We start from the raw sequence: 13994 nt of genomic DNA, 5'->3' as shown, positions 1-13994 counted from the left end.
AAAAACCCACAAATCCCAACTCACAATCACTGCCAACATAGCTGTCAGTAGCATTCTCTCCCCTCACCAGGTCAGGAGGTTGTGGGATTCAAACCCGACGTTGGGACTTTGAGAGTATAATCTCGGCTGAACTAGGACAGTGGTGGGAAGCGCTGCATTGTCAGAGGTCGCACATTCTCTACCATGTAAGACGCTAAACCGAGACCTCATCTGCCTATTGAGGGGGATGTTGAAAATCCTGCAGCAGATACTTTTGGAGAAAAGTACTTGCCTACAGACCAATTACTATACTATATAGGGACAGCAAATCCCTATGGAGCACTCTGAAACAAAAGTGCTTTGTTCACTGCGGGTATAAGACACCAAGGCTGTGCAACTAACAGAAAGGTAGGGTTTTCTGATCAAGGTGCAATTACAACAGCAATAACAACTTGCACCCTTCACACAGAGTAGTGTCCCGGAATGCGTTTACCACAGTGATCACTTACCATGCTGTGTCAGGGACTGTTCCAGAGGAGACACCAGCTCCGATGGGGGCTTCAGTCTAATGACGTTGTTAGTGACAGAAAACGCAAGCTTGATCATCTGGGTGAGGGTCTGACCCGGTCCTTCTGATCCACCGCTGCTTGTGAGGATTTGGAAATTGGTTGAGGAGGGCAGGAAGTGACAATTTAAAACAGACGTATCTCTAATAGTTAAATAATCCAGGATGACACACATTTACTGAAGAGTAAAGAATGACTGTTATAACACTAGGTGCTTTAGAGCGAAATAAATGTCACTTTATTTTCTATTTCTCTGCCACTCCCCAGTTAGTAATAATCCTTGAATTTGATAAAGTGCCTTTTCATGTCTTCGAGACGCCTCAAAGCGCTTCACAGGATATACTGTAAAGTGAATTGACTGTATATTTTGTGGGCGAAACAGTTAACCTCCTTGCAGGAGCCACGTGCAGCCAGACGACTCTGGGAGGAGGGTAAGGTCTGTCAGGGTTGCTCTCTTAATCACAGGCAACTATTAATGCTCCAGTTTTGATCAGTTACCTGCTTGGCTGTGCTGCCATCACCATATCAATGGTGTCCACTCCGATAGCCATAATATTAATCACCGCTTGGCCTGCCTCGGTGTTTGCCAGGCTGTGGATGCACAAAGACTGTAGACTCGGAGAGCTAGGATATGAAGCAAAATTCTTAGTGATTCTGTATTCAAACTATTACAATAATTACAACAACGAATTACACTTGTATAGCGCCTTTACATGGGAAAGACATCCCAGAGGGCTGGACAGTCAGGAGTTTTTGGACCTAAGCTGGGAGTTAGGGCCAGGAGGAGTGGAGGGCAGGGGGTGTGGGGGTGGGAGAGTGACTGATGTCATGGTCGAAGAGGAAGGCCTTTAGTTGGGACTTGAAGGAGGCAATAAAGGTGAGGCAGAGGGATTATATTCCAGGGTGAGGGGGCAGAGATGCTGAATGTCTGACCGACAATGGTGGGGTGGGAAATGCAGGGGACCTGAAGCAAGTTGGTGTCCGCCAAGCGGAGGGAGCGAACAGGCTGATATGGGGTTAGGAGGTCGGAGAGGTAACACTATCTTTCCGAAGTGAAGTACAGAATTAATAAAGAACTTCCATTTTTATAGCGTTTTATCACGTCAAAGACATCTCAAAGAACTTGGTAATTACAACAACAAATTACATTTGCATAGCGCTTTTTACATAGGGAGGACGTCCTACGGCAGTGGGACTGTCGAGTGTAGTGACTGTTTTTGTAGGCAAACCAACAATAATTTATAAAGAGACCAATCCGGTGACAGCATCCTTAATGTCCACCCAAATACGCAGACGGACCTTGGCTTAATGCCTTAACCCGAACGACAGCACATCCAACAACAAACCGCGAGACTATCAGCCCGGGTTTGTCAGCTCAGAGTCCCGACGTGGGTGCTAGATAGAGGAACGTGAGGAACACCCACCTGCCTTGCGAAACGCCCTCGGGACTCAGATTAAGGATAGCATGAATAAGTTCAAGAATAAGACAACCTGTAAACAAGAAAAATGATATTAATTCAAATCAACATTCAGCATCCTTACTTCCAGAAAGACATATTCCGTTTTACCCAATTTTAGCAAGAGGGAGTGGGGGTGGTGGGGGCAAAAGAGTATTTGATCTCTCCATGGTCTCTGCACTGCTTCCGTCACAGCTACTGTGCGCGGTCATCACAATTCAGCCCTGTTACGGCTGCTAATTCAGGTGATGACATGATAAATGCCTCTCTGCTAAAGGTCTCGGCGAGAGCAAGAGTCATTTGTTGCTGCAGACAAAGCAAATTACCCAGATGTATTGTGCTTGCTCAGCATGCCCCGGACTTTAATAAACAAATCGCTTTACTTTACTGGCTGCGGGTTGTGATAGGAGAGAGACATCCTACTGCAACAGCAAATGAAAATTCATGAGGCATTGCCCTGTCTGGGAAAGTTGGTTCCGAAGAGCATCCAGAACGCGTGGAATCTGGTAAGTCGTAGTGCTGTGACTGCAACACCTCACCACAGCACTTCGCCAAGGCAAGACCGGGGGTGGGGGAGAGAGACAGGAGAGTCGAATGTGTCCACATCACTATCACAGTTTAAGTTTACCATTTGAAATCTTAAACATACTGTCTGAATAAACTAATGTAACTAATGTAATGTAATGGACTGAGTCCATAGCTGAGTGAGGCACTGTTGCAGAACGCCGTTTAAACATACACGTTCTTTGTAAGCTGCTTAGACTGAGCTGCTCAGTCACTCCCCTACCCCTTCCCTGCCTGCCCCCCACCCTCCCTAATCTCAACCACCCTCCCCAGCTCGGGTCCAAATCCCTGACTGTCCAGAGCCCTGGGACGTCCTCCCAACTTGAAAGGCGTTGTGTAAGTGTAATTTGTTGTTGGCGTTGCTTTTGCTTATAGAGCAACAGCTACAGAGGACTCGAGGAGTGTCAATTCAATACAAAATGACATTTGTATAGCACCTTTCACATCGGGAGGAGGTCCCAAGGCACTGAACGTACAGGAGCTAGGAGCAGGTTACAATCTTGCGCAGGAAGCCTTACCAATCTGCTCCCGCAGTCCATAGGTATTGTATCTCCACTTGTGATAGCTCGGCAGCATTTCTTTTAGTACAAAGAGAACACAAGGAGTCAGACCGGAGTTCTGAGTGCTCCCCAGCTGCCACTGTTAAAAAAAAAAGGATTAAAAAAGTCTGTCTCCTCTCACAATCAATACGCTGGTCGCACACATAAATCTTAGTAAGGGTGTCACTAGCTGGAACAACTGAGTACCCTTGGCCCATGAATTTGCCTGTGTGGTCGTGTTGCTAGCCTGTGTCCTCTGCATATTAGACAATAATAATCCTTGCATTTGATATAGTTCCTTATCACATCATTGATAAGTCTCAAAGCACTTCACGGAATATACTGTAAAGTGGATTGACAACAATAAATTGCATTTATAGAACACCTTTCACGTTGAGAGGATGTCCCAAGGCACTGGACAGTCACGAGTTTGCACCCAGGGGGGGGGGGGAGACGGCGGGGGGGCTTGGGTGTAGGGTAGGGAGGGTGGTCAAAGGCACAGTCAAAGAGGAGGGTTTTCACATGTGCCTTGAAGGAGGCAAGGGAGGGAGAGAGGTGCAGGGAATGTGGGATGGAGTTCCAAAGGATGGGGGCAGAGTGGCTGAAGGCCTGACCGCCAACGGTGGCCCGCCCGGTCTGGGGACATGGAGCAAGCTAGAACCTGCTGAGCGGAGAGGGCAGACAGGTTGATAAGGGGTTATGTTAGAAAATAATTCTAACAGTTAATAGGTCACAAGAGGTCAAATCAGTTTCTTTCTCTCCCACCCCGCCCCTCTGATGGTTGATTGTGCTGCAATCACTGAGCAGTAAGTTCAGGCTAGAGGCAGTGTAGCCTGTATTGCGCTCTGGCCTCCTGCAGTGGTGCTTACCTTGACGAGGGTGGTGACCAGGCGGAGGAATGCCATGGTGACGGTGTACTCTCCGTGCGGCCTCTCTATGCTCATCAGCAAGTTGCCGTAGTTGCCGGCATGCATTCCTTCGGTACTGCCAGGACAAACAACAGGATCAAATCTCCGGGACACAATACAACAAGAGAGGAGACAAAACAATCACGAGGCAAACCTCCTCTTAAAATCAGAGCTAATCAACTCACAGAGCTGAAAGAGTCTTAAATGCAGTATGTTTCCCCACAACACTCTCTGAGCTCCACTCTTTGTGGTTGTTCAAGACATTTACAAGCAATTTTGCCTCTTGCATCAAATGGTGCTTTATTTCCTCACCGCTAGAAGCTTCTGTACATTTTCCTGTGATTGCAATATAACCCTTAATTTAAACCAAGGCTTTTTTTTGCAAACCTAAAGATCACAGACTGTACTCTTCCAAAGTACTTCTTCCAAAGAGCCAGCAGAGGCACAATGGACCGAATGGCCTCCTTCTGTGCTTTAATATTCTATGATTCCATGATTCAAGTAACCTAAAAATGTGATCCGACTACTACAGTAACCAGCACAAAATAGTCAAGAAAACGTTGTGTTCCACTAACCTGATAGACTGGGCGAAGCCTGTGATTGGAGCGGCTGAGAATGGCAGAAAGCCCGTGTGCTGTAGGTCTGCCCACACCTGACACACAAAATGGACATTTCTATCATACAATTTTGAAGTAAAAGCACGAACAGCGCTCAGTGCCACAATGCTTGGTGACAGGAGTACAACAACAACTTGCATTTAAATAGCACCCCTCACACAGGGTAGCGTCCCAGAGTGCTTGACGGTGGTGGAGCATGATGTAATACACACCCACTGCGCCTCACACAGTTAGTCTCACAACCAGGGCACTTTCTCAGAGAGAGGAGGAAAGGGGGAATGATAATACAGGTGGATGTGCACCTCGGCTAAATTCATGCACTTAAGCGATCCGCCCTTTCAACCTCAGAACAAATGTGTGAAAATAAACACTTCTGCATATTACGCACCAGGTATAAACCCTCCTGAAAAACAAGAGCAGTTTGAGGCTTCCGTGTGAGTTTGTCATGAGTAATATCTCAGGATCCAATATATAGTTTGAGATATACACTGTGGGCATCCTGCCCTCCACAATGCCCCCTGCTGAGCAATGTGCATGCGACTGCCAGGATTGTGGAAGGCCAACTGGATGGACCTGGTCTTCTTTCATCTAGCAAATTCTTAGGATCTTATGTGATGTGCCAGGAAGCCTGTTCTAGTTCCGACCGAACAAAAACAGCACCGAGGCTTACCTTAGCCGGCATCCGAGTGGCCAAAACAGTGAGACAGTTTACACAGGATGCAATCAATTCCATCGGAGGGTTCATGACTGATGTAAGCCTGCAACAAGCACACACACACACCATCACTATGTCAGGGTGAAAAATAAAAGCCTCAATCTCCAAGTCTGATCATACAAAGGGACTAATCTGGTCCCATGAAGCATAGAACTGTGCAGATGGGGATAGTGATTTGCAGTCTAACTCCCATAAGATTTCTTATGCGTAAAGGTTGAACCCTCTCTCTCACCTTTGAAGCAACATGTACAGACGTGATGTGATTGGCAGCAGGCAATCTGTGATGGACCAATCTGTACTGATTATCTTGTGAACCAGGTTAATAATTGGTTTGACCCTCTGGCAGTGGTGAATAACATCTGGGCACACAGAGGAAGAGGTTTTTACCACTTAACACACAAAATTCTTCTGCACCAAAATAGGCTGATAAAGTTAAGGATAGGAATCTGCAGGTTACAAAAGACTCAAATTCTTCTCTCCACACTTACAAACCCTGGCTAAGTGGTAGCACTCTCACCTCCGAATCGGAAGGGGTTCAAGCTCCACGTCGGGACTTAGAATCACATAGTCTAAGCTGACGCTCTAATGCAGTGCTGGGTGTGCTGCGTTGTCAGAAGTGGCGTCCTTCAAATGAGAAGTTAAACCAAGCTTCCGTCTACCTGTTCAGGTGGATGTTCAAGATCCCACGGCACTATTCCAACAGATAAGGGAGTGTCACTCTCCCAGTGTGCTGGCCAACAATCCCCTGAATAAAATTGGTCACTAACTCCCTGGATGTTTGCGGGACACTGCTGTGCGCAAACTGGCTGCCACGTTACACCTGCATACAATATACAGTCAATCTACTTTACAGCATAAGCTGAAGTGCTTTGAGACGTTCCGACAATATAAGGCGTTATATCAAATGCAAGGATTATTATTATACATACACCACACACACACTGGTTGGGTATAGGAGCAAGTGGGCTTCACTCAAGACTTACCCACTGTTGAAACAACATGTAGCAGCATCTCAATTTCACATGTAAAGACTGTCCACGAGCTGTACGAATATTCCCAGCGAACAAGATAGCCCTGCCCTGCAGGCATCACCTGTCCCAGCACACCCTGTGGCATACGCAGGTTCGCCTGTCCTGACCCTGAGCAAGGAGAAAGCACAACACATTCACTGTAACTTGAATGTAACATTTCCCACTCTATGGACTTTCTCTGAACGTTCATGCCAAGGACACGTTGGGACTTGGAATCGCATAGTTTTAAGGTGATACTCGAATGCAGCGCTGTGGGGGGCTATTGCATTGTCGGAGGTGCCGTCCTTCGGATGAGACATTAAACCCAGGTCCCGTCTGCCTGTTCAGGTGGATATTAAAGATCCTATGGCACTATTCAAAAAGAGAGTTTCTCTCCTGGTATCCTGCCCAACAATCCCCCAAATAAAACTGGTCACTCACTCCATGAGCGTGACATTGATGTGTGCAAATGGCTGCTTTGTTTCGCAAACAAATTACACAGTCAATCCACTTTACAGTATATCCTGTAAAACGCTTTGAGATGTTCCTATATTAAAGGCAAGAATTATTATTCCTTATTTACCGAGTGGGTACAGAAGTTTGGGAGCTTGCCTCCTCCACAGGGTCTCATCTTCGTGCGACAAGACGTCGGGTGGTCTATGCTTGTAGAACACAGTGTAGCAGGACAACTTGTCCAAGAAATTGTAAACCTGTGAAGAAAGGAGACTTGAACTGAGCACAAACTCATTCAAACCAGGCGGTCAATGTTCTATGTGTGTCAAGCAAAAAATTGTACCATGATTTATTTTAACCAGAGCTCACTGATCAGCGAGCACTGTTTCAAAGATGCAATCTTGTGTTCGGTGTAATGTTCGATAAGGACCTGGATGGAGTGAGTGTGCGAGAGTGTGCGAGTATCGTCTCTTTGTTAAGCAGCCGATGTGGCAGATTCCAACCTTTTTGGCCGTGGATTTGTCTGATGCAAGGGCAGTGAGCAGCTGCAGCAGGGGGGCCATGGAGTGAGGAAACATCCCGCAGTTGTTGTCCAGAACGATTCGGAGACCCACTGTACGTTCCTGCACAAACCGAACAAAACAGAATTCACATCAAACGCTGCGTCGATCAGATAAAAAATAAGAACAAAACCAAATGGTGGTACTGAACTCTACAAGCTACTACAATAACGCAGTACAGGAGATAAAATCTACCAGAAACAGTAGCTGCTGCTTAAGTAGCATCAACAACATTTAGTCTGTGAGATTAATTTCTCATAAAATTTACAAACACGCAGAATTGTGGGAGGTTCATGAAATTCAGTCCCAATTTGGAAGCCAGTTTTCTGGCGATCTTAAAATTTTAAGGCAGAATGTTCTTACAGGCTAGGAACAGATGGAAATTCGGACGTCAGAATTCTGCACCACAAATGAACGAGCTTCTTTCAACAACAACAATTTGCATTTATACAGCGCCTTTCATGACGGGAGGACGTCCCAAGGCGCTGGATAGTGAAGGGTTTACACCCTGGAGTCAAGAGGGGTTGAGGACAAGGGGGGTGTGGAGGTGGGAAGATGACCAAAAGCATGGACGAAGAGGAAGGTCTTGAGATGGACCTTGAAGGGGGCAAGGGATATCATAAAATAATAAAAAAAGGTTATCTGTTTTCTTCAAACATTTGTTACGCACAGTTTCCCAGAAGAGTTCAGCCAGACTAGGAGCAGCCAGCACCTCACACACCACATCGATCAGGTGCTGGAGGAGAAGAAACAACCGATTAATAAACACAGAACATGAATAATTCACCAAAAAAATGCACCGTGTTCGAGTCAAGATTAACTGAAGAGGTATTAAATAAAGACAGAAAGCTCTACTGGTATGATTAATTATGCCTTGGCAAGCGTGAATGAACCTCTGCCTCACTGGGATTGCCCAGCAAGCAAAGCCTCAGCTTCACTATTCAATATAAAAGTCACTGCACCTGTTGGTCTCCCAATGTTTCTTCCTCAAACGATGTTAAGACAAACGACAAGAGCCCGTAAATACACATCCGAGCGGTGCTGGCTGTACACTGCAACACACAACACAGCCAAACAGTCATATGGTTGTCAGGGTTGGAAGTAGCCTTCCTGACGCTCTCGAGCTAACAGCACAAGAACTGCCTCAATACTTTAAATCACAGGCGTTTTGCTATTTGCCGTTTCCAGTTTGCAAACATGTTGGATTCTGATTTTTAAACAAACAAACAACAACTTGCATTTATACAACAGCCTTCACACAGGGTAGAGTCTCGGAGCGTTTAAAAGTGCCAGAACTTGACACCAAGCCGACGGCAGAGAGGGTGGGAGGGGAATCACCGAAGGCAGTCAGTCAAACGGCCAGCAAGTCAAATCAATCTGCTTACACAAGAGTCACTACACCCAACTTGCACTTATATTGAGCCCCTCACATAGGGCAGCGTCCCAGAGCCCTTGACGCAGCCTGAAGGCCGCTATTAAAATGATTTATGTAAACTTGGTAGAAACCTGCCACCTTCCCCATAGCACTCACGTTGCTTCCTCCACTCCCGAGTGCTTTCAGTAAACGTGTCATGTGCTGGAACGCATTCTGCTGGATGGCTGTGGTGCCCAGCCGCCTGACCAAGTGGCTTGATTCGTCCAGGCTGAGGGTGTGACGCAGCAGAGCCCAAGCCAGCAGCGCTGGGGCGTGGTGGGGTATATCTCCCAATGTCAGGAATAACTTATCCACCTCCTGTGTGTACGTGAGAGAGAGAGAGCAAATAGATAATTGCTAACAGTACAGTACTAGATACAAAGTGCCCCCTGTCTTAAATTCCCCACCCAGGTCAGCGTTTCAGTAACTGAAGCCCGACGCACTCACCTGGCACAGCTCACGAGCATTAGCAAACTGGTGCTGTTCCACTCGTTCCTCCAGAGCACATTTATGGAGGAAATCAATGTCCATTCCCTCCACCAGGATCAGCGTACTGAAATAACTGCGGAGAAAGCTCAGAGCTCAAATATCTGCCAGAGTCCAGTTTCCCTGCCCCGCTCACTCACCAACAGCACCCAATAGCCCTCTCTCCCACCCCCACCATAATCACTGACTCACAATAATGATAATCCTTGCATTTGATATAGCGCCTTATCATGTCTTCGAGGTGTCTCAAAGCGCTTCAAAGATTATACTGTAAAGTGAATTGACTGTATATTTTAGGGGCGAACCGCGGCAGCCAATTGTGCACAGCAGTGTCCCACAAACGGTCGTTGACCACTTTTTTTATTATAGTATTATTATAGTATTCCATCAGGCCCCCTTCCCCAACTCCCTCACCCAGTGTACCCCATACCCAGCACCTATCCCCCCGAGACACAAACCCATCCCGTTATTTCATCTCAGACTAACCCAATACTGTCAACCAGTGCATCCATGGTCTCGTCTATAAGATGTCTGTTCGTCTGCCGACGCCCGAATCCCTGCTCCTTAAATATCCGTGCAAAGGCCAAGAAATCTTCTGGGGCCATCTCGAAGTAAGCGTAATACAGGAAGATAATCTCCAAAATCAGGGCCTGCTCCCTCAGGCACTGCACAAACCAGCGGCACACTTGATGTTCTGACTGCAGGAATGCAATGGAGAAAGTGAATGAAAGATCAGTCCTACTAATGGAAAAGTTTCATGAGGCAACGGCGCTTCCCAAAACGGTAACTAATTTTTAATATGTAAAGCGTGACATATAAAAATACTTCACCCACAAAATACACAGTGACTGCACTTTACAACAATAATAATAATCCTTGCATTTGGTACAGCACCTTATCATGTCTTGAAGACGTGAATTGACCATATAATCTGTGGGCACAACACGGCAGCCAATTGAGCACAGCAGTGTCCCACAAACAGTCGCGGATTGAGTGACCAAATTCTTGTTATTTGTTACAATATTATTTATTATAATATACTCTGTGAAGCGTTTTGAGACGTCTCAACGACGTGATAAGGCGCTATGCCAAAGGCAAAGACTATTATTATTATAATTTTTTTTAAGTGAAGAAAAATCTAAAATAAAAATTACATACCATGAGATTCCCGTGGTTTCCCAGGTCGGAGCTTCAGCTCTGAACAATGCTTCAAACTGTTTGCGATAGTTTGAGACCAGTTCCTTCTCCAGTCTGTCCACACATTTGGAATATTCTCCCTGGGGAATAAAGACTCCATTTCACACCAGCACCCCAACATTTCCACAAATTATATCACTACTAAACATATGCCCGATTATTGTTATTCGGATAATGACATTGTTAATTATCCCATCAACATGAACAATAGATTCTCTTTTCCATTTTGCATTGAATGATTACACAGACAGAGTCTGTAATCATCACACATAAACTGCTAGTGTATTGATCAGCTTCCCAGTCAACAGAAATATTTATGAGCCAATACATTTTGCACTGATGAGTTAGAACTGCTGTGGCAATTTACTTGAATCTGCACGACAGCAATGGAAAATATCCGCTGATTACTAAATATTCAGCAAGCTACGACTATAACATTCAAAGGGAACTGGATACAGAGTTTGGTGGGCTAAATGTTCTCTTTCTTTGCTTCAAGGATTCTAAAATACATTGGAACACAAAGGAATAGGTTCCCACTTCCAAAATACATTTATTCAAATAGTTTATTATTTGCTCAGGAGTGCAGGTCAAAGCTTGGTGAAAGAGGTTAATTTAATCTCCTCTTCCAAGGAATAAGCGACTTACCCTGTAAGGGTGCCGTTCATCCTGAAAATAGGTGAGCAAATAAAGGACACAGCGCAGTGTGTAGAGTCTCTCTTCATAGTAGTAATCGGCAATCTGCGGAAAAGACAACAGCAAAGCATCGGTACAACACCCAGAACAAATCTACAGGTATGAGATCCATCTTGATCAGTCCACAATCATTAGCTTCCAGTAAACCAAACCACATGTTCTGGAATTAGGTAAGCGGGATGCATCCCTCCAGGGAGAGGGAGAGAGTGCGCATTCCACTGCAACAATATACCTCTGGAACTTCCATGGGTAGGTGGGATGCATAGAATTCTCAGTTGGGTTTGGATACTCTTAAGCATGAGGGGTTTCCATCCGTGTCAGACACTCGGCTGACCAAAAAAAAAGCACCAGATTTCAGCTTTTTATGGACAATTGACAAATATTTTTAATTCCTGCTGGACAAAGTCTTCACCAATGGAAGGTTGAATGCCCTTGTATCAGGGAGCAAGCAGGAAAATCGCATTAGATTTGGTGGCCCATTTGGTGAAGGATATGTGATGGGCCAAATGGGCTGTTTCTCTGGTGTACCATTCAACAATTCTACGTGTAACACTGATTCCTCGTGGAGAGAAGTCAGCAAATCTTTCCCCAGCAACTCCCCCGAAGCACAGCTCAGACTAGGCAGCAAGGAGTCAAACCCGAATCCTCACAATGACGCATCACTCACCTTCAACTGCAAGGCCTGGCTCTGCCTCTCATCCTCCAGTACGATCTGAAAAGAACAGGATACGGACAAAATTAACGGCTTCACCAAACAAATCTCTCGTTCACACTCCAGCGAGAATGTTTTATAAAATATCAGATTGTGAACGCAGCCACTTCATTTTAAATGCATTCACACTGTTGTAGCGGAGATGCTAAACCAGACCTCTGAGTCTTAGCATAGAGTCTGCATGTTAGAAACCCAACATAGAGCGGGTTTCACATAACCAAAAACAATTTACACTCCTCTCCATCCAGTTAGGATAAAACTGGTATGGAGTGTAGAATTTTGAGGGCGGAGCTAAAGACAATACATACCTTTATTGAGTCCCTAGTTCCTCTGTAGTCCTCTTGAAGGTACAACTGTAGGAGGTAAACACTCTGTTGCTCATCCAAACCCTGTCAAACATCAAGACACTGATCAATACAGCAGCAAATGCAGGCTGAAAGTGACAGAGTGTGCGTGCATGCATGTGTGAGGGGGCAGGGGGAGGGGGAAAACCAGCGTAATGATGGGCAGGGTCTAACCTGTTGCCTAGCTCCTAATGGAACTGTAAGACTGAGACTCACCAGAAGTTTGCTGACCCGAAGTCCGAGCTGCTTTAACGGTGCTGCCACTTCCTTGTCAGCCTTCAGTTTCTCTGCCGAGCACGTACTGCAAGAGAAAGAACCAGTTCTCACCACTGAGCCTTTAACGCATCCCCTATTCCCCCCCACTCCAGTGCCTGGAGACACCAGCCGACTTAGTCTAATTCAGAACAGCAACAGCCATAACATCAATTACTAATATTTTTAAATAAATCAAAAGTTGCCCAGGAACAAAAGATTCCTCCTACCACAAACAATCTACCGTAAACCATAGGAAACTTAAACATTAATAACTAATCATATTACCTTCATAAATAATCCCTCAAAAAACATTGGTCACTCAATCCATGACTGTGCGTGAAACGCCCATAAAATATAAAGTCAATTCACTTTACAGTATATTCTGTGTAACGCTTTGAGACATCTTAAAGATGTGATAAGGCGCTATATCAAATGCAAGGATTATTATTATTACAGGCAACCATCATTGTACTCAGAACAATTCCATGACACCTCTAACTACAGTTGTGAATTTCTGGCAAGTATCCCGGATGTGGAAAGTGTCAGTATTACCTGGGTGGTTTGTAGTAAGAGAGTCCTGCCAGTAGCCGCTCTAAATGTCTGTCTAATTCAGCCGCAACCTGAGCCTGAAACCACATTACAACAACAATTTATGTTTATACAGCACCTTCAAATTGGGAGGACTGCTTAAAACCATTCACACCTGCCATTTTGGTGGATAATTCATAAAAAATAAATCAAAATGTCACATTCCTATAGAATAATCCTTTCAAAAAAAATTTAAAGAATAATAACAATTTGGTCACTCATTCCACGATTGTTTATGGGACACTGCTGTGCGCAAGTGTGCGATTCGCCTACAAAATATACAGTCAATTCTCTTTACAGTATATTCTGTGAAGCGCTTTGAGACATCTCAAAGACATGATAAGGTGCTATATCAAAGGCAAGGATAATTATTATTATAATTAAAATAATAATAATTGTAAGCCAATGCTAGACCTTCATGACAGCATGTCAGCGTTCTAAAGAGTTCCATATCAGAAAGCTTTAACTCATTCAGACTTACAGGCTCCCTTAGTGCTGATCTCCCCAGTAAAATCGTCCACAGCTCTCGGCTGCTCCTGTCAACAGAATAGATGGCTCAACAGGCAGAAAATATCAATTGATACAGAATCAAACAAATGTCCATTGTGATCAGGGATTGTAAAATTGGGCTTCAATATTTCACTGATTTCATTGCTAGCGCATGAAAACACTCAATTATCACTGCATCACCAAATCTCAGTAATGTGACTTTAAACACAATTCCCTCAAAAATATAGTTATCTCATTTACACTGCTCAAAGTGCCCTATTAAAACTTATGGGTGTCAGCCTGGCTCAGTGGTCGCACTCTCCTCTTTGAGTCAGCAGGTTGTGGGTTTAAGCCCCACGTTGTGACATAGTCCAAGATGACACTCCAATGCAGTGCTGGGGGGGGGGGGGGGTTCATTGTCATAAGTGCCGTCCTTCAGATTTGAAGT

General features: G+C 45.1%; 1 protein-coding gene across 1 annotated transcript in view; it reads right to left on the bottom strand.

Annotated features, from left to right (window-relative positions):
• Window positions 1-13994, bottom strand: part of nup188 (nucleoporin 188) — a 30772-nt gene that overhangs the window by 15760 nt on the left and 1018 nt on the right. The window contains 24 exon segments of the mRNA XM_042337602.1: window positions 489-622; window positions 1044-1169; window positions 1970-2036; window positions 3085-3205; window positions 3975-4089; window positions 4589-4665; window positions 5301-5388; window positions 5578-5704; window positions 6329-6484; window positions 6939-7065; window positions 7312-7431; window positions 8039-8104; window positions 8331-8420; window positions 8900-9100; window positions 9230-9344; window positions 9755-9966; window positions 10427-10443; window positions 10446-10545; window positions 11111-11203; window positions 11826-11870; window positions 12179-12259; window positions 12431-12515; window positions 13022-13095; window positions 13539-13593. Of these exon segments, the coding sequence (XP_042193536.1) occupies window positions 489-622; window positions 1044-1169; window positions 1970-2036; window positions 3085-3205; window positions 3975-4089; window positions 4589-4665; window positions 5301-5388; window positions 5578-5704; window positions 6329-6484; window positions 6939-7065; window positions 7312-7431; window positions 8039-8104; window positions 8331-8420; window positions 8900-9100; window positions 9230-9344; window positions 9755-9966; window positions 10427-10443; window positions 10446-10545; window positions 11111-11203; window positions 11826-11870; window positions 12179-12259; window positions 12431-12515; window positions 13022-13095; window positions 13539-13593 (2492 nt within the window).

The sequence above is a fragment of the Callorhinchus milii genome, unplaced genomic scaffold (assembly GCF_018977255.1).
Source record: "Callorhinchus milii isolate IMCB2004 unplaced genomic scaffold, IMCB_Cmil_1.0 Scaffold8, whole genome shotgun sequence".
NCBI lineage: Eukaryota > Metazoa > Chordata > Chondrichthyes > Chimaeriformes > Callorhinchidae > Callorhinchus > Callorhinchus milii.
Note: the sequence above shows the minus strand (reverse complement) of the source record. Positions and strands in the feature narration are given on the sequence as shown.